Source organism: Rhinolophus sinicus, linkage group LG07 (genome assembly GCF_036562045.2).
Source record: "Rhinolophus sinicus isolate RSC01 linkage group LG07, ASM3656204v1, whole genome shotgun sequence".
NCBI lineage: Eukaryota > Metazoa > Chordata > Mammalia > Chiroptera > Rhinolophidae > Rhinolophus > Rhinolophus sinicus.
In genome coordinates this window covers 5,182,944-5,203,487 of record NC_133757.1, presented here as the reverse complement: position 1 = coordinate 5,203,487, position 20,544 = coordinate 5,182,944, and the positions used below count along the sequence as shown (strand labels likewise).

The 20,544-nt window shown below is 49.5% G+C and overlaps 1 protein-coding gene across 6 annotated transcripts; it reads right to left on the bottom strand.

Moving 5' to 3' along the window:
- Window positions 1-22: 22 nt before the first annotated feature.
- On the bottom strand, window positions 23-20,525 carry UROS (uroporphyrinogen III synthase). 6 transcript variants are annotated; one of them, XM_074338820.1, is made up of 12 exons: window positions 20,256-20,517; window positions 19,452-19,527; window positions 17,216-17,311; window positions 17,031-17,119; window positions 16,763-16,846; window positions 15,035-15,131; window positions 11,716-11,790; window positions 7,896-7,970; window positions 4,966-5,046; window positions 2,531-2,616; window positions 1,587-1,685; window positions 23-404 (listed from the first exon to the last, which is right to left on the bottom strand). In XM_074338820.1, exons 4-12 carry the CDS (start codon window positions 17,091-17,093, stop codon window positions 270-272), a joined length of 795 nt encoding a protein of 264 aa, XP_074194921.1. In that variant the 5' UTR covers window positions 17,094-17,119; window positions 17,216-17,311; window positions 19,452-19,527; window positions 20,256-20,517; the 3' UTR covers window positions 23-269. The 6 variants fall into 6 exon arrangements, with proteins under 6 accessions (XP_074194921.1, XP_019597752.2, XP_074194923.1 ...); XM_019742193.2 differs by lacking the exon at window positions 19,452-19,527 and having other exon boundaries at window positions 20,256-20,525; XM_074338822.1 differs by lacking the exons at window positions 1,587-1,685; window positions 19,452-19,527 and having other exon boundaries at window positions 20,256-20,522.
- Between the last annotated feature and the right edge of the window lie 19 nt (window positions 20,526-20,544).

Sequence of the window (20,544 nt, the reverse complement as noted above, 5' to 3'; positions counted from 1 at the left end):
AGTGGAAATGACACACAGTCCGCACAAGTAGCCAGTGGTGTGGTGTTTATTTGATGTGCTCCCTGCTGCACGGGGCCTGGGCACTGGCACGTGCCAGGAGAGGGTCCAAGTGGCCGCATGGAGGCAGCGCGGTGCGCGGGGGCCTGATGCCAGCGTGGTCGCATCGTCATCACTGTCCCGCTCAGGCACGAGGCAGGGGTTTGAGGTCAGATACCTCGCCCGCCCTGGAGGCAGCAGCCCGGCCCAGGGAGGTCGCCGGGGCAGCTGGCTCAGCAGCTGTGGGGCTGGAGCGCCGTCCTGATGCCAGCGGCCAGGGCATGAGGTGTGGGGCTCGTGGCCGTACAGCTCACAGGCAGGCCCTGTGCGGCCAGGGCGCGCGCTGTGGTGGGGCCGATGGCTACAAACTGCAGAGAGAAGAGAGAAGGGCCTCAGTGTACCAGCCGGTGCCAGCAGGAAGCAGGAGGCGACTTGTGCAGGGCCTGTGGGACAGCCTGTCTGTTAGGACACCGCTCCTCGTGCCAGAGCTTATAAATGTGACAAACTCCTGATCGGAACCCGGCGTTAAAGGCTGTAAATGCCTTCGCCTCCCGGTCTCATTACAGCCTCAGCACCAGCCAGAGCGAGACGGCACCGCGCCTGCGGCTCTGGGGGTTTGCCAGGGACTCGAGGCCCAGAATCGGGCCCACCACCAGGGCAGCCTCCTTGGAGCCTTAGCTGCCGACAGTTCCGCCTGGTACCTTGGGGCCCTGGGTGGGGTTAGGTGGAAGGAACACAGAACAGAGTGTGGCAGGCAGGGGTGGTGGCTGTGAACACCCCTGAAAGCAGAGCAGTCCAGACCTGGACCCTGCACCCAGAGGGTTGGGACACACTTCTCTGCGCCTGTGACTCCCCCTGTAAACCTGAGAAGCAGTCCCCACCACCCAGGTGTGCTGTGAGACACACCTGTGATAAAGGTAACGGCCTTCGCTGTGCCTGGCTGCACGAGGGCTGACAGAGCTGGCCTTCATCCCCAGCTCACACCCTCCTTCAGTCCCCCAAAGCCAGTTCACGAGCGTTCCCAGTAGAGCACAAGGGCTGTGATTACGTGTAGACACACAACAAATAGAGTCCCTAAAATGTGGATGTAAATCCTTTGAATTAAAAGACGTGAAAAGAGGAATGTTCTTAGGACAGATAATTTCAAGATGGTTTGCCAGAATAAAAAGGGGGAAAGGATGCTGACAGCTGTGCCAGGCCCTGAGCTAAGGGTTCTACCTGCATCCTCTCATCCAGTCCTGAGGCTAATCCGCCAGGGAGGACCCTCCGCAGGTCTGTAAAGGCCACAAAGGGATCGTTATCCTCGTGGGACAACTGAGAAACAGGCTCAGAGAGGCTAAGTGCCTTGTCTGACAGCACCAGCCAGGAAGCGCGCTGCTGAGCTATAAGCTCGGGTGGGGAACTCAGAGCCCTGCCTTTCCAGTTCTCCAGAGGCGCCCGCAGGGGTCTGCTCGGTCAGGAGTGCTCTGACCTGACATGGAAACTCTAGGATAATTAATCAAATTTTGTTAAAAATCTGAAAAAGACCAAAAGCCCACTGACTACCTCACCTTAATTTGATGGATGTTGTCACCAGATAACTCTTGAATATGCTTGAGACTGTATGTAAGGCCAGAGGGACTGAAAAACGTGATGCTGGCTGGGACGCCCTGTAGGAGAGAGGACAAGGTCAGTCCTTGCCGTGAGGGCGAGGAGAGAGAGTTCCCCAAGCCCTGTCACCATCCACCTGTGTCCCCAGGCGTCCTAGTAGGCGGTTCCTGGTTGATACTGGCACTCTCTCATTCTCACCCATGGAGGGCAAGTTCAGGTGAGGAACTGTTTAGAGAGTAGGGTGCGATGGAGAGGCCGGGTGCTGCCGGTGACCGCTTTGCAGGCCCCCAGGTCTGGCCTGCCCGGCCAGAGGACACAGACCCACGTGCCTAGCCAGGTGGACAGTGCCTCTAGTGCGTGTGGCCAAAGCGCCACCGATTGATGAAGGCAGCCCTGGAGCCCAGCTCCCTGTCAGCTGTCCAGCCCTGCAGGAAACAGCGCAGACAGCAGACAGCCCACCTGCACGGCTTTCTGCTTTGGTGTGTGCTAAAAGGCTGTCCCAGAACCAGCAATGCGTTCGGGAGCCTGACCTGAAAGGGGAGGGAGGCATCTTACTGAATCTACATGTGGAGAACGTCAGTCAGCTCACAGGAGCGCCCTCCCGCGCCAGCACTGCCACACGAGAGGAGGAACAGTCACAAGGCTGCTCTCTGCCTCAGGCTTCCTATGTCTGGGCTGCTGCTCAAAGGGCTTTGAGTAAATGATCTCCTTTAATCCGTATACACACCTTACTTAGATGGTCTATTCCCATTTCACAGATACAGAGATGGAGCCTATGAAAGCTCACGTCCTCAGTCACACAGCTGGGGGGAGTGGAACCACGCAGACAGGCTGTCTCACCCACCTGCCCCACCACCCACTGGGTGCCCGCCCTGCCCGAGCTCTCGCTAGAAACAGCACCCACCTGCTGGGAATAGTAGCTATTCAGGTTCACTTGGATTCCCGGGTGTGGAATCTTCTGGTAGACGGTTAAGCTTTCCATGGGAATCCCTGGACATGATGAAACCGGAAAACAGACTTACTGCACTGGGAACACGTGGAGTGTGCATGGGGGCGGTCAGGAGACGAGCCCGCCCATGGCAGCACAGCCAGCCTGGAACACGCTGTCGGGAGCTGGGCCGTGCTGAGTGCGAGCAGCCTCGCCGGCCCTCTGGCCTGCTGGACACTCAGCAGTCCTGCGGGGGCGGAGGCTGACGGCAGAGGAAGGACAAGGCCCTGAAACCCAAGGCTTCCCTCGTATACTCGGTGCCTTTTGTTGCCGTCTGTGCGGCATGTCCACCAGGGACGCTGGAATCCAAAGTTAATCTTAGACTGGAATAAAGAAGAAAAAGCATTTTTTTTTTTTTAGCAAAATGGAGCTGCAGCCTGGGAGACACAGGCCCATCTGGGTAGCAACCTAAATTCCGTCCCACAGAGACACGGGAGGCCGCCTAAGCAAAAGTTCCCTCCCAGCTTCTGAATTCGGTCATTTTATGTAAGTGCGGTCTCCACATTGAGCAGTTCTGATTGCACGGGGCAGGTCTCAGTCTGTTGGTAGAAGGAAGAAAGCAGGGCGTCCCCGCAGGGGTTGACCCAGACGGCTGACCAAGCGGGACAGGGTGCGGGGACCCAGAGATCAGTCTGAGGGTCTCCCCAGTATCCAGACGATGCCAGAGGCCCCTGTATGCACATGACCCTGGGCTCTTATTGTTTATGAAATGGGGGCCTCGGCTGACCATGGAGGGTTCATCTCAGCAGATCAATTCTTCTTGGCACTCGCATCAAGTGATTCTTCTCGGGGCCACAACGCTATCAGTATGGAACCCTACACTGAGGACAAGGGGAGGAGGCAGAGCTTGGAGGGAGCTTTTCAAGCCGGGGGCTGAAGCAGGCAGCCAGGGCCTTCCAGGCACCTCGGATCCTACAACCTCGTCCCCAGCAACCTGACACTAGGAAGCAGGTCCAAGGGCAGCTCTTGGGAGAGGCCATGAGTCGGCGCCCAGCCAGCCCAGCCCTGCCTCTACATGACCATGAGCCCCTGGATTGGCCACTGCTCCCCTCTCCCCATGGACCCCAGGGGCCCTCTGCAGATGAATGGGTTAGGCTCTGGAGTGTCACATTCCTTCCTGTTCCACTCAATGACTGAACATCCTAGGATTTTCAGGGCTGGCCATGAGGAAGGAGGCAGGAAGTGACCAGCACAAATGTCAACCACAGATATTTACTAGATAGGGCAGCCACTCAGTGCTGAAACCGTATCAGGTGGTGAAACCTCCAGCTTATAGAAATGAAATTGGAAGGAAAGAAAACCTCTCAGGAGGAATCAAGATATTTCAGCAGAAAACTGCAAGCTATTACCATTACATACCCAAAAACCTAAAGAAAGAAACCGAGGCATCAAGCCTCTGATTTATGTTTCATTTCTTTAAGGACACGCGCGACCGCGCTTTCTCTTTCGTTCCCTCATTTTCTTGCCCCAGAAAGGCTGAGGACCTCGCTGATGTCACTGCCTAACGTCCTCTGCCATCATCCCCATTATTCCCGGTGGCCTTTAGAAGCCGGGTGGTAATGGGGGGAGAGCGATCAGATCTCACCCCATTTTAATACACAAGGGGAATGTTACAAGGTCCAAGATCATCCGGGTAATATTCCCGTGGATTGTTGGAGGTTCAAAACATTGCAGGCGAATGTATTAGTTGCAGGTCACGAATTGCTTGCCTTGGAGAGCCAGGCATCGCGCGTATAAGCTCACACTGCTCTGCGACGCAGGCTGTATGGTTTAAACCCATTTCACAGATGGAGCTGATGCACAGAGAGAGCATGTGACCTGCCCGTGCTCACACAGCTAACGAACAGCAGAGGGAGAATTCAAATCTGTTTGTCGCACCCTGAAGTTCATACTCCAAACTACGGATTACTCACCCCTTGCTCCCAGACCAGCTATGTGACAGAAGGTGTGCAGGTGACCCCTGAGACATCTGAGTCACTGGGGCTGTTTCCAGGCAGTGAGAGCCCCGGGAGATGGCGTGGGAGCGAGGCCTGAGCGGCTGAGCTGCATGGAGGACGCTGCGTGCATTACGGATCAGCTCCATCCTTAGGCTTTCTTCCACATGTGGACCCTGCCCTGGGGTCACGTCCTCTTGGTGAAGGCTCAGTGACACTCTGCCTGTTCCCAGCTGGAGCTGGGCAGGCTGAGAGTAGACATGAAGCCAGGAAAGCAGACCACCTCCACGCCTGGGGTGAGGCCTGCCCCACCTCTCCGGCCTGCTGCCTGTGGCCTCTGCAGGGCCGACCACTTCCACCCCCACTTCCATCACTGCAAGGCTCTGGGAGGCCCCACGAGTCGGCGCACTCAGTCACCTTTGTCCTTGAGCATTTTCGGCAGTATTTCTCCTTTGAGGGTTCCACAAGGAAACAGAAGAGGCAAGGCTGGTGACTCCCCTGTGAATAAACAGCCAGACTTAGTAACAGCTTTGTAGAAACTCGGGGAGCTGCATGTGTACAGGGGGTAAGGAGGGGCAGCTGCTGCCCTGCTCTGCTCCTTCGGGGGCGCAGTGCTTGGGAAACACACCCAACAAGCCAGGGGCTTCTGCCCTCGCTCCTTTAACTCCAACCCCCTCCGCCCCCCCAGTGGCTCCTGGGCTGCACTATTTAGAAGCAGCCTTTGCACCTTAACTAGAGTTAGAAGGTTAGAGGTCAGGCCTGGTGTGGGCACTGGGGCAAACATTCCCTACCAGTGAGGGAGCAGTGGATGGGACCAGCGGTGGCAGGGAAATGGCAGCCAAGAGGGGCTTAGCAGCCACCTCCAACAGAGACAAGCTGCATATCCACTCCTGTCCCAGCAAGGACAGCAGCCACCAGCCAAGTGCCCAAGGAGTTTTCTGGCAAGCCCAACCACAGGTGTCAAGGGGCCTTCGGAAGATTCCAGAATCTGCCCTTTGCACCTTCTCTTCTGCAGGTCCAGCAGAGTATCGAGCTGCTGCTTCTCATTCTGACTGCTGGAGGGAGACAGGGAGCTTAGCATGTGCATCCTGGTACGGGGCAGGCGTCTGTCTTCTTCTCCCTACACCACCAGTGCCCAGCAGAAGGCCAGACGGTGCCGCCCAGTCAACTCTGCTGCCTCGTGGAAAAACTGCCTCGTCAGCACAAGGGAGAAAACTTGAAAATGTCATGGTTGAAAACTCTTTCCTGCTGAAGGGAGATCTATGGTGACTGTACTTCTGGGAGCTAACCCCCTTCAAGAAGTCAAAGGCAAATACAGGCAGACCGCGGAGATACTGCTGGTTCGGTTCCAGACCACGGCAATAAAACAAATACTGCAATAAAGCAAGTCGTAATCTTTTTGCTGGTGGAGGGTCTTACCTTCAGTTTGTAAAAAAACACATCTGTGAAGTGCAATAAAACAAGGTGTGCCTGTAACCCATTCCTTTTTGTGACACGTTTACTGCCTGCAGATTTTCAACCCAAATAGGCCAACCCTACATAGGTCAAGGTAAAGCTGGTTCGTTCTGCAGAGATGAGAGATGAGGTCTCCCTGGGACAATAGGGAGGGACGCACCTGGCAGGAGTCTAACTCCGCACAAAAATGATGCATCGCGGGGCTCAGAGGCCCCACTCTTCATTCCTTTAACAGGAAGGGCTGGACTGTGGGCTAAAGACAGCCAAGGTGTTGAAGATCCTGACTTATGCAGCTGGGGTGGGGGGCTTGATAAATCATCACTGTAGGTCATTAAGACGAGACTGATTGTTTAAAATGTCATTTCACTGGAGATGAGAGTGTAAGACTGATGACTTCACGTCTGCAATGATTTCAACCTCTCAGGCGCTGCTGTGAGAATCCAAGTCAGGCAGGCAGTGGGAACTTAATCGTAATTAGGATAATGAGGCTTATTTGGGGGGATGGAAGAAGAACCCAGCAAGTCTGCCTTTTCTTTTGTCAGCTCCAAGTCCAGGAGGACATTTCAAATAAACTGCAATCTGTCTCTGTCTCTCTCCCTCCGTCTCTCTCTCAGATTGTCTTCTACCTTTTATCATTTAACTTGTATTTTCTTTTCCATTAGAGGAGATATCCTGAGAGGGATGAAGAATTGTCTATCAGAACAATGAGCTACCAAATTAAATCAGTTAATAGTTCTAAGTGCTTCCAATAGTGCCTGTCACATAGTAAATAAGTGTTTGTTCAGTAACAGAAATAGGCAACAACTACGAATTGGCCTGTTTACTCCAAGCACTGGAAGTAGATTCTTAGCTTCTAAAATTAAGTTTCAGAGTTTACTTGGGGAGAAAATCTTGAATGCCTTGGTAAAACCGAGGTGAAACTCCTGATTAGCTGTCAAGGTGGGTTCTTAGTTGGATATTTTTGGGGTGGAGATTCATCAGGGCGCATGACATACTGGTCCTAAATCAGAGGAAGTACAAAGGCTTTGCAAGGAGCCTCCGAGAATCCCTTCCTTCTCCCCGCCCAGCCTGCGGTCAGCAACTGAAACAGCAGTGTGGTGTCTCAGAAGTGACAGATCCGCTCTGCCTTGTTTGCAAAGCAAGGAACACGGCTTGCTGGCCCTGGAGCTGACAGTGAGGAAAGACTCAGTTTCCTTCCATCTCCTTCCAGAACTAGCACATCAACTGTGAGTCCAGCCAAACCACCTGCTGTGGAAACAGGCCGGGCCACCTTTCCATTAAGGAGCTCACTGTCGTCCCAGCCCCCCGCCCGCAGAACCCGTAACTGTTCTTTGTAAACCAAGGCTCTTCGTCCCAGGAGCTGCCATCTACAGTGACTGCTATTAGCTTGGTGCAAAAGTAATTGCAGTTTTCCGAATTATTTTTAACCTTTTAAACCACAATTTTGTACCAACCTAATATATTAAAAGAGGAGGGCTATGAGATGGTTAACGGTGACAATTGTCCTGTGAAAGAACATTAGAAACAACGAGCCTGGAGCTGGCTCATTCTGGAAGGTCTGCCTCCCCAGGGAGGAGCGGTGGGGGAGGAGCCCAGCCACACTGACGACCCCTGCCCCCAGAAGCGAAGACCCGGCGTCTTATTTTGGGTTATGTTTGAGTTGTCTCAGTCCTTTGCTGTCGGGGTGGCGGGAGGTGGGCTGACTCGCAAACAAGCACAGACATTCGCAAGCACAGGTAGGCTCTGGTCTCAGGAGTGGCTTCCACACTGCGTGTCAACCAGTGTCATCGTGGAGAGCGCATCAAGGAACTAGTCCTTTCCCTGGGTGGCAGTTGTGAGACCAACCAATGAAAATAAACGGGCTCCATTTAGGGTGATCTTTTTCTACTTACTGGAACAAATGTACTCTGCAAGCTTTTCTGCATTTCCACAGCTTTCTCCTTCTGTATCCAGGCCAATTTTATTCACTGGAAAACAACACAAAATGTATTTCTTCACAGGGCTATTGAAGTCCCTCTGTCCCTGTGTTGTCCCTTTTATGTGCAGATGCAAAGCCATGCGCTTTACAAGTCCTACAGGGAAGGTCTCCTCCTAAGGATGGCGCAGGAAGGCCACAGGTGTGGTGTCAGATGTGAGGGAGCTGGTCCGGGTCCCACCCTTTCTAGACGCATGGCTTTGGGTAATGTTCCAATTTCCCTGGGCCCCACTGAGCTCCTCTACAAGAGGGGAAAACCACCACGTAGGACTGTTTTAAGGATCATACGAGACGGTGAGAGCAAACTCCTGGCCATCTCGGAGGAGCACAAAAAAACGTGGTTTTCTTCTCAGTCAGGAGCGGCTGAGCCTCTGAGATCTACTGTTCACAGGGCATTAGCGAGCCCTCATTCTGGTAGGGAGGCGACACCAGCTCTCATCCAGAACAGTGTGGTGGGTTGACCTGGGGAGACCGAAATGGAAGTGGGGGGGTTTCATAAGAAGCTGCCAGCAGGGCCCCCCGGAACCACGAATGCAGGTGTTTGGGGGGAGGGGCTGCACCGGCCACTTTGGTGTGACTTCTGTCATGAACTGAGCAAGAAGCAGGCACACAGGCTCCCCTGTACTTTTCCAGGTGGGAACTGCAAAGGATGTTAAAAAAGGAAGGGCTGGCTGGGTCAGCTTGGCACCTGTTCGCAGGAACGTGGAACTTCTCTGAGAAAGGAGCTGCTGTGGGCATTCCATGTGGAATTCACAGGACACTGGCTAATAACCAACTGCAGCTTTAATGTGCACACCATGAGCTTTTAATTTACAGATCATCACAAATGTTCTGAGTCCAAGAGAAAGTCACTTGCAGCTGTAAGCTTAGTTCAGGAACAAAGCCCTTGCTTATGGCACATCGCCAGCCAGCCCTCTGAAGTAGGAAGGTCTCAGTGCCCCAAGACCCCTGAGGACTTCCCAGGGACTGAGCTGGGACGTAAGTCCTCCCAGTGAGGCTGGTACTTAATATGGACATTTGTTGCATCCTCCTAAGAACCCAGACGGGGGGAAGCATGCCGGGACCACTGGCTCTGCTGCTCAGAGCAGCACTGGCTCATCTGATCCTGACACAACCCTGAGAGCTGGACATGCAGAGATTGCCCCTGCACCTTAGAGAGGAGGAGGCTGGTGGGGACTGGTCTACCTCGCAGCCCAGAGCGGCTCTATGTAAAGGTTTGGGGACGTGAGTGGGTGGCGTGAGGTCTCTGCCTGCGGCGGGGCGTTCAAGCAACGCCTCCTCTCTTTACCCACTAAAGACAGTTCCTTCTGTGCGTCATGTCTGGAAAGGTGAACTGAAATCGAGCGTTCAAAAGTTGGGTGATTGACTTTCATATTAAGATAGGATGTGGTTTCTCCCAAAGATCTTTAAAAACTGCAAAATCCCTAATTTCATCTCTCTTCTGATACTATGTTTCCAGCATTTAGAACATGTCCTGTCCCTTCACAACTGGATAAACAGAGCAGCTTGAGGCCGAGACCCCAGCTTTGTCATCTGTGCCACACGTAATGGTGGCCCACTTTCAGCTGCTCTGTCTCCAGACAGATTTCTCATCACTGTATCACCACTTGCTTTTTTTCTAGTTTTCTTCTCATTTGACAGCACAGTGAGAGCAAAAGGCATATTGATGCTACTGAAATCAAACTGAAGGTTTTGTGACAGCTCAAAATGTTTCTCAGCTAGTGTGTGAAAGCGTGAGAACAAAATCAAAATAGGAAAATTTATCAATATACTATATTTGACAGTTGAAATTTTGGTATATAAAGCATACATTGCCTATATTATTTTCTTTCCTCTTCTACATCAGAAAAAAAGTGAGTAAAAAAAGTACCCACTAAAGAGTGGGTGTGTCATGTCTAGAAAGGTAAATTAAAGTCGAGCATTCAAAGTTGGGTGATTGATTTCATGTTAAGATAGGACTCTTAACTTATTTTTGGGGGAGCGTGGAGGTGGTTCCCTTGGTGAGACGCTCATCCTTCCCAGCTGATCTGCTAAGCAGGGGGTGGGAAGGGGCGGGTGTAAAGATTTTGCTGTGTGAGAGCCACACTCATCTCTTAATTAATCTAGCAAATTCCAACTGCTCTCTTTCCCCAACCTCACTTTGTTCTCTGGAAGATGTGCTTTTAATTACTAAACTGTTTTCACTTATAGTTCACCTTCCCCCAATATTTTAAAATTCATTTAAACAAACTGAACTGTTTTGAAAGACAGTCATAGGCTCATTTACTCACGATAGCTAAGCATTGTTTAAGTATTTAAAATGCCTTATGATAAGTTTTAATGATTCCCTGTTTATATTTTGTGCTTTAGAAACAATATAAATTCAAGACTATTTGGGAAAATATTAAGAAAATTCTAAAAAACCAACTATAATACTACTACCTAGAGATATCTTTAATATTTAGTGATTTTCCTTTTAGGTATTTTTTTTTTATCTAGTAAAAATCCACAACATAAAATTTACTATTTTAATTATTTTTAAGTGTATAATTCAGTGACATTAAGTACATTACAATGATATACAACCATCACCACTATACATTTCCAGAACTTTTTTGTCAATGAGAAAAAGACAGCATCATTTTTGTGATATTCCTGAGAGGCATGTAGAACCAGAATGACTCTGATCACAAAGAAACATCAGACAAATTGGGGGACCATCTACAAAATAACTGGCTTGTGCCCTTCAAAAGCATCAAGATCACAAAGCCAAAGACTGACTGAGATACTTTATAAAAATTTAATAAGCAAAAAATCATACTTTAAGCTGAATTAAAGTGTTGTTTTAAAAAACGAACAAGGCTGAGTGGCCTAGGAATGGAGACTCCTGTTTTCTTTTCTGCTCTCTACTGTTACCCCTCACACTTCTGTACCGTGGTTCCGAATGTGTGGGGTTTCAACACCCAGCAATTCTCCAGCCCTCAGCTGGCTGTCCTACGATTTTACTCAGTTCTCACGCTATCAGACCCCACAGGTTAAGGTCTCAGTCCCACAAGACGGCCCCCACTTCAGACTCCAGTCCCAAGTCCAGGCTGTCACCTATGCTTCTGACGACCGACCGGCTCTAAACTGGAGGTTCCCACCAGCCCCTCCTTGGGGTGACTGTTTGCTAGAATGGCTCACGAAACTCAGAAAACTGGTTTCCTAACTGTGGCCAATTTATTACAAAGGGTATTTCAAAGGATGTAAATGAACAGCCAAACAGAAGAGATGCACAGGGCAAAGTATGGGTGCATGTGTGTGGGGGGTGGGGGGTGCCGACCTCTCCAGGCATGGCACCAGCACCCACCCTGCCTCTCCATGTTACTGTCCTCGGGGATTTTTATGGAGGCTCATTATATGGCATGGTTGAGCATTGGTGGTTAATTCAACCTCCCGCCCCTCTCCTCTCCTTGGAGATGGGGATGGGGGCAGGAGTCTAATAGTTCCTACTATAATTACATGACTGGTTCCCTTGGCAACCAGCCCCAACTTTAAGGGCTTTCTATAAGTCACCTCATTAAAATAAACTCAGGTGGAGGTGAAAGAGGTTTGTTATTAATAACAAAAGACACTTTCAACTTTATCACTTAGAAAAATTCCAAGAGTTTTAGGAGCTCCATGCCAGGAACAGGGACAAAGACGAAGTATGTATTTCTTCCTACAAATCACACCACCACAGTGGACTGTTAGGTTTCATGTTTACCCTGATTGCTTACCTAGAGAAGCGGTGGCATTTCCAACCACGTACACCGACTTGGCATTCCATTTTTCTTTCAGGGACTTTTTCCAGACTGTAAAACAGGAAATTAGATGTGAGCTGCAAATACCAAGGTGGCCATTTCGACGGGTGCCCACGGCTGCTTGTTCATCCTAAGACTTGAGAGCAAGGCAAACTCGTAATACGCAAGTCTAAAGAACAGCATCTCCAACTAAAATTCCATTTGTATACTGTCCACATTCTGCACATTTAAATAAATCATTTTGGTAAACGTTGCAGTACGCCTTGCTTGAAATAGTAAAGTAATTTCCACAGTTGGCACTAGAAGTATTTTTAATGTATACTAGAAAATAAACAGAACTTGAAGAATTAATTTGCAAGGTGATATTAACATTTTTAAAATCTAGACTTTTAAAGAAAAAGCCACTGGTATTTCAAAAGAGGTAGCTTAAATGCTTACTAAAGTAACACAATTGGTATAATTTGAAACATGAATCTGAAAACAGTCAAGAAACTAGTGTCGGATAAGAGGGCTTATGTACCCATTAGGTCAAAGTAGAGAAAATTAATTTCAGGATCATAAACACAATAGCGAACTCTACCATTTCATGACAAAAATAAACATCTTTCAATATGGATGAAAGAAATACGAAGAGAAAATGGATTGTACAAATATATCATAAGGCCACTGCGCATCTGATACCACCTTTTTAGACGGCAAGGAAACACTAGTTCTTCCTTCCTAAAATCTAACTAGGGCATAACCCTCCCTTCCATTCAATAGTGTTACTCTCCCCTTTACAATTCTATGGGAAATTCCCTTTAAACGGTAATGGATGATTGAGTTTCACTTTTCTTCCCTACCCACAAATGTGAATAATATTTATTTTAAAATTATCTCTAGCATGTGAACAAACTGACAGGGTAAGTAGATAGATAGAAATGAGCAGGAGGAGAGACTTAGCCCCGGTTAGAAAGCCCCTTGCTGCAGCTCCTACTTGGGTCAAGACCCCTGGCACCTGCCCAACAGAATTCCAGGATTCCACATGCTTCTAAATAGAAGAAATGCATTGTCAAAAGCCAGAGAAGGGAGGAAGGCATCCTGCTTATCAGGACCACCAAGCCAAGCAGATTCCAGGTGTACACATAAGGGATCACATCCCTAAGGGCTGTGATTACACTTGCCCCTAAACCAAGGGCACGTGTTTACACATGCCCCTACATCAGAGAAAAGCCCTGCTCAATACCAGAGAAGGCAGGACTAGGCACCGCAGGGGGAGAAGGAGAGAGAAGAGAAGGGAGAGGGCGAGGCAATTCTACCCATAGAAATAAAAGCCCTCACACAGTGTAAGGCGAGGCTTCTTCCCTCCCTTGGGTCAGCCTGAGCCATGTCTGGCAGTGTACTTTCTTTTACTAATAAACTTCTGCTGTTCGTGCTGCACAGTCTCTTGACTGAATTCTTTCCTTCAAGAAGAGAAGAACCGAGGTACAACATCATTTCCTGGTAAGAACACCGTTCTCCACGCCTCACAGCAGATCAGAGCTGGAGCGAGCCCTGGACGAACTCAGGAAGCCCGGCTTGGAGCCAGCTCGGCCCCTTCACTTGAGTATGTTTCCAGGTGGGTCAGCTAACCGGCTCGTCTGCTTTCCCGTCTGGATAACTGGGACTAACTACAGCTTTCCTGCCTATATCATAGAGCTGTGAGAATCAAAATAAGGAAATACTCAGGAAAATGCTTTCTAAGCCGGAAAGTTATGGTGCCCATTCTGGGGTTTTCTTCTGTTTCATCATCTTCATCCTCAAAACACATACAAGATGACAAACACAACTGTGAGACGAAGATTCCTTGAAGCACTGCTGACGGGCAATTTGGGCGCTTCTCCACCGTGAGTTTTCTCTCCACTCTGGAATGACTGCACTTCCGGCTCTGAGCTGCTGTGCTGATGGGGCAGCGCGAGTCCTCATCCCTACGGAACGCATCAGACTTCCTCTTCAACAGGAGGGGTGTCTATGAAATCACCAAGAAGGTGAGCTTCGGGGCTGTAATGAGGCCTGATGAAATGTAAAGACAGATAATGACCACTCACTACTGTCACTCACTCACTGCCGCCCTGTGCCAGGCAAGGTCCCGAATGTTTCTCTTCGGGAGTCACTCTCTGAAGCTGGACTCACACACACACCTGTGACTCACAGACCATGTGGTCTTGGAGCGCCTCAGACTCCTCGCTGGGCAGGTACTCACCACACCTGCCTCAGAGGTAAAGCACTCAGGACTGTGTGGCACAGAGCAGGCCCTTCTAAGTCCCAGCTAGCTCCTAGGGGAAGTGATGGGCCCATTTTACAAACAAGGAAACTGAGGCTCAGCGTGGTCCAGGAACTTGCCAAGGTCAGAACGGTCATCTGAGCCCCGGCTGAACTCGCTGCAAAGCCCTTTCGGTAACCACCCACCCTGCTGTCTCCACTCGTTATTACAACTGGAGCTGCTCAGGCCTGACTCACTGGTTCCATGGCTTTGGATCAGGGTGTACTCTTCCCAGGCCTCAGTTTTCTCATCTGTAAAATGAGGACCACAGCATGTGTACCTCTGGATTAAATGAGATAATGAATGTAAACACAGAGCCTGGTATGCAGGAGGCTACCACGAAGCTGTTTGATCAAGCAGACCAAAGGGGTTGGTCAGTCTGAACCCCGGGCTCTGTTCCTCTGTTGTGATGGAGAGGGAAGGAGGCAGGAAGAGTGCCTAAGGGTCATGTCTCATTGAGCACCTGGCACGGCACGCACTGCTTTCTCATATATTGTTGGGTCCTCTCATCATCGTTTGAGGAAAGAGACTGGCGCCGATATACCGAGGGGAGCTGTGAGCGCCTGGCAGGTGAGCATTTCGACGCCCCCGTGACGTCCGTCTGGGGTTTAGGAGGCAGCAATGTCTCCCATTTTCCAAGGCAGGGTGTGTGACACGGCCCTGCAAAGCGCTCAGTCCCGTCAGGACGCTCACAAGTTGGCATGTCCTTCTGTGTGGGACAGCGCGACACAGCTTACGAGGAGAAAGGTCATTTCCTGCTCCGGCCAAAGGTTCCACGAACATGAAGTCACTTGGTATCTCAGGACTTCTTGAGCTGAAAGTGACTGCAATTTTTCACACCTGAAGTTCCTGTATCTGCAATCTATTAGGTTGGTGCAAAAGTCATTGCGGTTTTTGCCATGATTTTTAACCCTGTAAACTGCAGTGACTTTTGCACCAATGTAATCGCATTGCCAAGGGGAGAAACCAGAGTGAAGAGAAGGCCAGTGGAATTCCCAGCAGACCTGGCCTCACCTTCAGTTTTATTGTCTTCCTGCAAACACAGCTCCACAGCTTCCACTGCTCGGGGACTGGTGAAAATGAGTCCTCCATAATCTTCTGGATGAGACAACTGCACACCAAACAACAAAGGCATTTTATATGATGGCTAAGCTCAACATTTCCCAGAATTCCAAGTGCTCAGAGGCGTAGCAGGCCAACTGATTCATTCCCTGTGTCCACTCGTCCATCCACACATGCATCCGCTCATCACTGACTGAGAGCTGACCCGGTGCCTGGACCTACCCTAGGCCTTTAGGAATACAGGTGAATCCCTTACTCCTGGCATTTCCCTCGAGCAGCTCAGTCGAGGGGGACAGAGGCAGGTGCAGAGAAGGATGGTGGATGTAACCAGAGCAGAGAGGGGCAACGGGTCTCAGCCTGGGCTTGGGCAGGAGGGGAGACCTGACCTGCATGTGTGATAGAAGTGGAATATCCAAGGGGCGCTATCCTCGCTGAAGCCCTGATTTTCAAAGAAAATGGCAGTGATAAGATCTACTGAGCATTTGTTCTGAGCCAGGCGCTTGGCTGTTCCATACAGGTCCCTTCACTGAACCTGTCCAAGTTCCCTGTGAGATCGGGGGGGTAGCGGGGGTGCTATGCTCCCCTCATAGATTATGCACACAGGCTTGGAGAGGCTAAGGAACCAGCCCGAGGTGAACGGTAAGCGTCCCCGGGGACCCCCAGGCCCGTGCACACCTGGGGGGCTTGATGGAGGGTTCAGAGAACCCCTTGTGGAGCAGGGTGGCTGGTGTGGAGGGACAGGCTCCTGATTTCAAGTGATGAGGCCTCGGTTCCCCTTTAAAACTGCATACGGAAGAGCATGCCAACTCGGGCCCCTCTTACATCATTCCCTCAGTGCCCAGACCCAGGGCATGGGAACGTGATAAATGCCAACTCAATGTCTGTGGAATTGAAGGAGAACTGATATTCAGCTCAACCTGAAAGAACAGGAAGCTTTTCAGAGCGTGAAGGGCACGGCTGTGAGGTGCAGAGCCTGAGGGTGAACCTGGTAGTAACAGGCTGTGGAGCCTGGTGAGCAGGGCCGGGCACGCTGGTCCCATGAAAGCAACCTGGCTCCTGGCCCACGCGTCCAGAAGGGAGATCCCGGGAGATGCCCTGGGGTGTCTGGGTGCGCAGTGGTGGGGCTGCCTGGGCACTGACTCTGTACCCTGAAATACCTGAAAGGCTTTGCTGGGATCGTCCCTCCCACGCCTGGCTGCAGAGCTGATGCTGTGGGGACACGTTCTGGTCTCGAGTCCCGACACTGCCTCTTATTTGCTGGAGGCCTCCGCCGAGTTGCCCAGCCTGGGACCTCAATCTCTAACACGGGAAAACTGACACCTGTGCAGCCACTGTGCACAGGCCGGGGCGGGCGGGTCAAAGGAGAGGATGAGTGGGAAAGGCCTGAACTGCTGAGAACAGTGCAGCTCTGCTGCCCTCCCCACAGCCTGCCTCCTGGGCCTCCTCACAGAACCCAGTCCAAGCCAGGGCAGCTTTCTGGAAGAGCTGACGGAGGAGGCTCAGGCCGAGAACCCAACAGCAGCCCCATCCTGGCACTAGGGGCTGTGCTGCCCTGTTTTGAAGTTTGGTACTGAAATGAGGGGAAGTGACAAAGTCCTCCGGCTTGGGTTGGCACGGAGTCTCAGGAACCAAATGTGTCACACTTAGAAGTTACAGAGCTCAGACAATGACAGACCTTACCTTCTCCGAGAAACTGGGAAGAGACAAAAACTCAAATGATAAAACGGGGATCAAAGTGGCTTCAAGTCCACATAATCCTAATTCCTGCAAATAAAAGAATACAGTTCTGGATTGGCCAGGGTGGTTTGGAAACTAAGGAAAGGGTGATGGCATCATATGAACAACTTATTCTGTGCCAATTCCTCGGTTTTAGCATCCCCCTCCCTGCCCCCACTTCATTGGTAAGGTAGCGCTGCGCTTTCTGGGACCAGGAGTCTCGGGCACTCACCCTGATGTACGGATCCTGGCCACTGCCATCCTCCTTGGCATCTTTCAGTAAAAGAACTTTCATTATTGCCTGGCAGTCCTTACAGGGCACTGTGACAGCAGGGAAACAGACCTTAATTAGATCGCAGTCTTCCTAGGCCAGGAGCGTGGAGAAGGAGGTAATCGCTGCTGGCTGACATCACCTACCCCCTGCACACTGAGTCAGCAGCACTCATGGGCTTGTTCCTTCTGAAGACTCATCCCTGATAAGGCCGAGGGACCGCATGCTGGCACTTGATACCACTTGGAAAGGCAGATAAAAGCCATTAGGCAAAGCCAGTGTCCTAGTCAAACATTTAAGGCTCACAGAAGAGAAGTGAGGCAAATTCTGGGTTGTATCAATAACAAATAGAGAAATGGGTGTCTTGTATTTTAAGGAAATAAATAATTACTTCCATTTCAAGTTATATAGGCTAAGTTACTCACAAGCTCTTTAGGAAATGATTATAGTGACTTCTTCTCAAACTACGTTTTATAAATGTTGTCAAGTATCAGGAGACAAACTTTCAAAAATGTTCTGACAATCTAGAACACAATTTATCGATATATATCAAAAGCCTTATCTACTTCATGCTCTTTCTTCCTGTAATTTTCCATCTAAGAATAAATACTAAGGCAATACTCATAAATATGTGCAAAGATTAACATAAAGTTGCTCATCCCGGCATTCTTTTTTTTATTATTGAGATATAATTGACATACAATATTGTTTAAGATGTACAACGTGCAGATTTGATAGACTTATATATTACAATGTGACTAATTAACACCTCCGTCATATCTCCAAATTATCATTTATTTTTGTTGTGAGAACAAGTAAGATCTAATCTCTTAGCAACTTTGAAGTTTATAATACAGTATTGTTGATTATAATCACTGTGCATTAGATCCCCAGAATTTATTTATCTACTAGTTGCAAGTTTGTATCCTGGTATTCTTTGTAATTGTAAGTAATTGGAAACAATGTAAATGTCTTAACAATGAGAATGGTTAAATAAGTTATGGTACAGTTATATAAAATCATTAAAATAGTAATCATTTAATTAAATGGATTAAATCATCACAAAATAATATTAAGTTAAAAAATCAGGATTCAGAATTGCATAAATAGTACGATTTTATAGATTTTATACATACATATATGAAAGAATAAGCACCAAAATACTAATAGTAATTATTTCTGGTGGTAGGTTAGGGTGATGATTTTCTTCTTTACCTCTTTCTGTATTTCCAAGTTTTTCTTACAACAAACATTAAATTCCTTTGTATGGAGGAGAGAAAAGCACATTATAACCACCCCAGAGGCCTCAAAATAAATGTTGCCAAAGAACTGGAGGAAAAACTGCTTCCAGTGCAGATTATTATCCTGTACGTATCATTAGACCTACCAGCAAATTACCTAATAAGCATAATACAGTAATTGGTAATAGTCAAACAGGGTGTATTGCTCGGAGCAGAAATGTGTTAACTCTGGGAACCATTACTTATAAGTTATTACTGAAAATAGAGAGTGCCAAAAAATGTATACACATTTTAAGAAAGGAAAAAAAGTGTGTTAAAATTGTAATAATAAATACCGGTAACTAAAGATGAATACAAGTTATGTGCATACATTTTTTTTGGCACCCCGGTATTCCCAGAACATTATAATATCTACAGGACGTCTTAGGAAAATTTGGCTCAAAATGAATTGCTTTGTATCTAAGCAACCAAACCTGGTGAACAAATACTAATCATGAAATCAAGTTCCAATTATTGCTGCTGATTTGTTAGCTAGAGAGGTTGGGGATTTGGGAAAGTGGGCAGCATCATTTCTCTCATTTCCTGAAGTTACTGAGACTGTCTCACACAGAAATTAGGAATCTACCTTTTCGTGATGGTGAGTCTTATGTCTCAACCTGGCTAGGCTAGAGTCCCCACTCATTCTCAAATGCTAATCTAACTAAGTGTTGCTTGGAAGGTATTTTGGAGATAATGTAAAGTGCACCATCAGTTGACTTTTAGTAAAACAGATTAATTTAGACAATCTGGATGGGGCTGATTCAGTCAGTGAAAAGGCCTCAAGAGCAGAACTGAGGCTTCCGGCGGAAGCAGCAATTCCTCCTGGGGACGCAGCTTCAGCTTGTGCCTGAGTCCTGCCCTCTCCTTGGACTGCACTATGGATTTCAGACCTGCCCCCACAGTCGCAATAAGTCTCCGAATATATATATCCCCTACTGGTTCTGTTTCTCTGGTTGAACCCTCACTATGCATCTTCCAATTCGGGGGTTCCAGGAATCTGCTATGTCTGAGTAGCAGGTAAAAGCTTGGCATTTTCAGCTAAAGCGTAATTCTTTCCAGGACACAAAGAAAGCAACTATTGGATTAAAATGCGGAAGCTTACTGCTGTTAGAAGCGGGGAATCTTCTGGCCACAAATCTCTTCTCGGCCCTACCATGACCCCGCCACGGTTCTAGGTTCTGAAATACAGATCCCCCCGTTTTCAAAGGCTATGCTAGTAATGCTCTCAAATACCAGGCCCATCTCTCACGAGGTGTTTCTAAGTCGTGCTCAGCAGTGACACCTCATCTCCCTCAGGTTGTGCATCCCTTACTGGGGGTGGGGGACAAGTTCAAGTACCACTACATGCCATGAGGTCATGTGGTAGCGGGAACTGGGGTGCTGACAATTGTTACCTCTCCAGGGGGACCTCTCTGGGAAGGTGACATCTGAATGACAATGGGATGGAGGAGAGTTAAAGGAGGTGACATCAGAGTTCAGATGTGAGTGACAATAGCCGTAAGGAGAAATGTTCAAGTGTCAGAAAGGGTCCCCGGTGTCCCCAGGAAAGACGGGTATGCTGGGCTTGGGTGGAAGGGACAAGGTGACTTTGGATTCCACGAGGAATAGTGATTCTCTGAAAGGTTTAAGCCGAGAGACAGCGATGGGACTTATGCTCCGGAAACACCTCGGCTTCTGTGGCGAGGACGGCCATCGCAGTAGGTTGGGCAGTGGCGGTGGTTTCAGGGGTTTAGCAGTGGAGAGGTTAACTACTAACGTAACTACTAATGTAACTACTAACGTAATTCTGGGTGACATCACCTGTCCACAGCCAGGTCTGTAATGGTTGGGACCAGGATGAAAAGAAGTGCCTTTCGTCTTTGAATCCCACCGTGTCTTCGTCGGTACCGAGGGCGGTGACACCTACCTCGCCGGCCTGGGGGGGCCCGAAAGGTCCAGGAGCCGGGGCCGTGCCCCGTCCGCCGCGGGCACTGGTAAGTGACCCGGGGGCGCGGTCTCTCGCGAGGCCAACCAGGAGGCTTTGAGGACGCGGAAGTGACTAGCAGGGGCGGGGGGCGGCACCCTCACCACGTGGCCTGAACTACCATGGCGACGACCTGCGCGTGGACTGCGGGCACCAACACCGCAACCCCAGGTCGCGGAGCCCGCCCCGCTCACAGCTGGTGCTCGCGCATGCGTTGCGACACCCAGGCCGG

What these genes read in the sequence shown, in the direction of transcription:
- UROS (XM_019742193.2), bottom strand. Translation starts at nt 17,093, where the DNA reads ATGAAAGTTCTTTTACTGAAAGATGCCAAGGAGGATGGCAGTGGCCAG. An exon ending in AAATGCCACCGCTTCTCTAG is followed by an intron (nt 7,971 to 11,715) that starts GTAAGCAATCAG and finishes GTTGTTTTCCAG; the next exon opens with TGAATAAAATTGGCCTGGAT. An exon ending in TGCAGAGTACATTTGTTCCA is followed by an intron (nt 5,047 to 7,895) that starts GTAAGTAGAAAA and finishes GTTTATTCACAG; the next exon opens with GGGAGTCACCAGCCTTGCCT.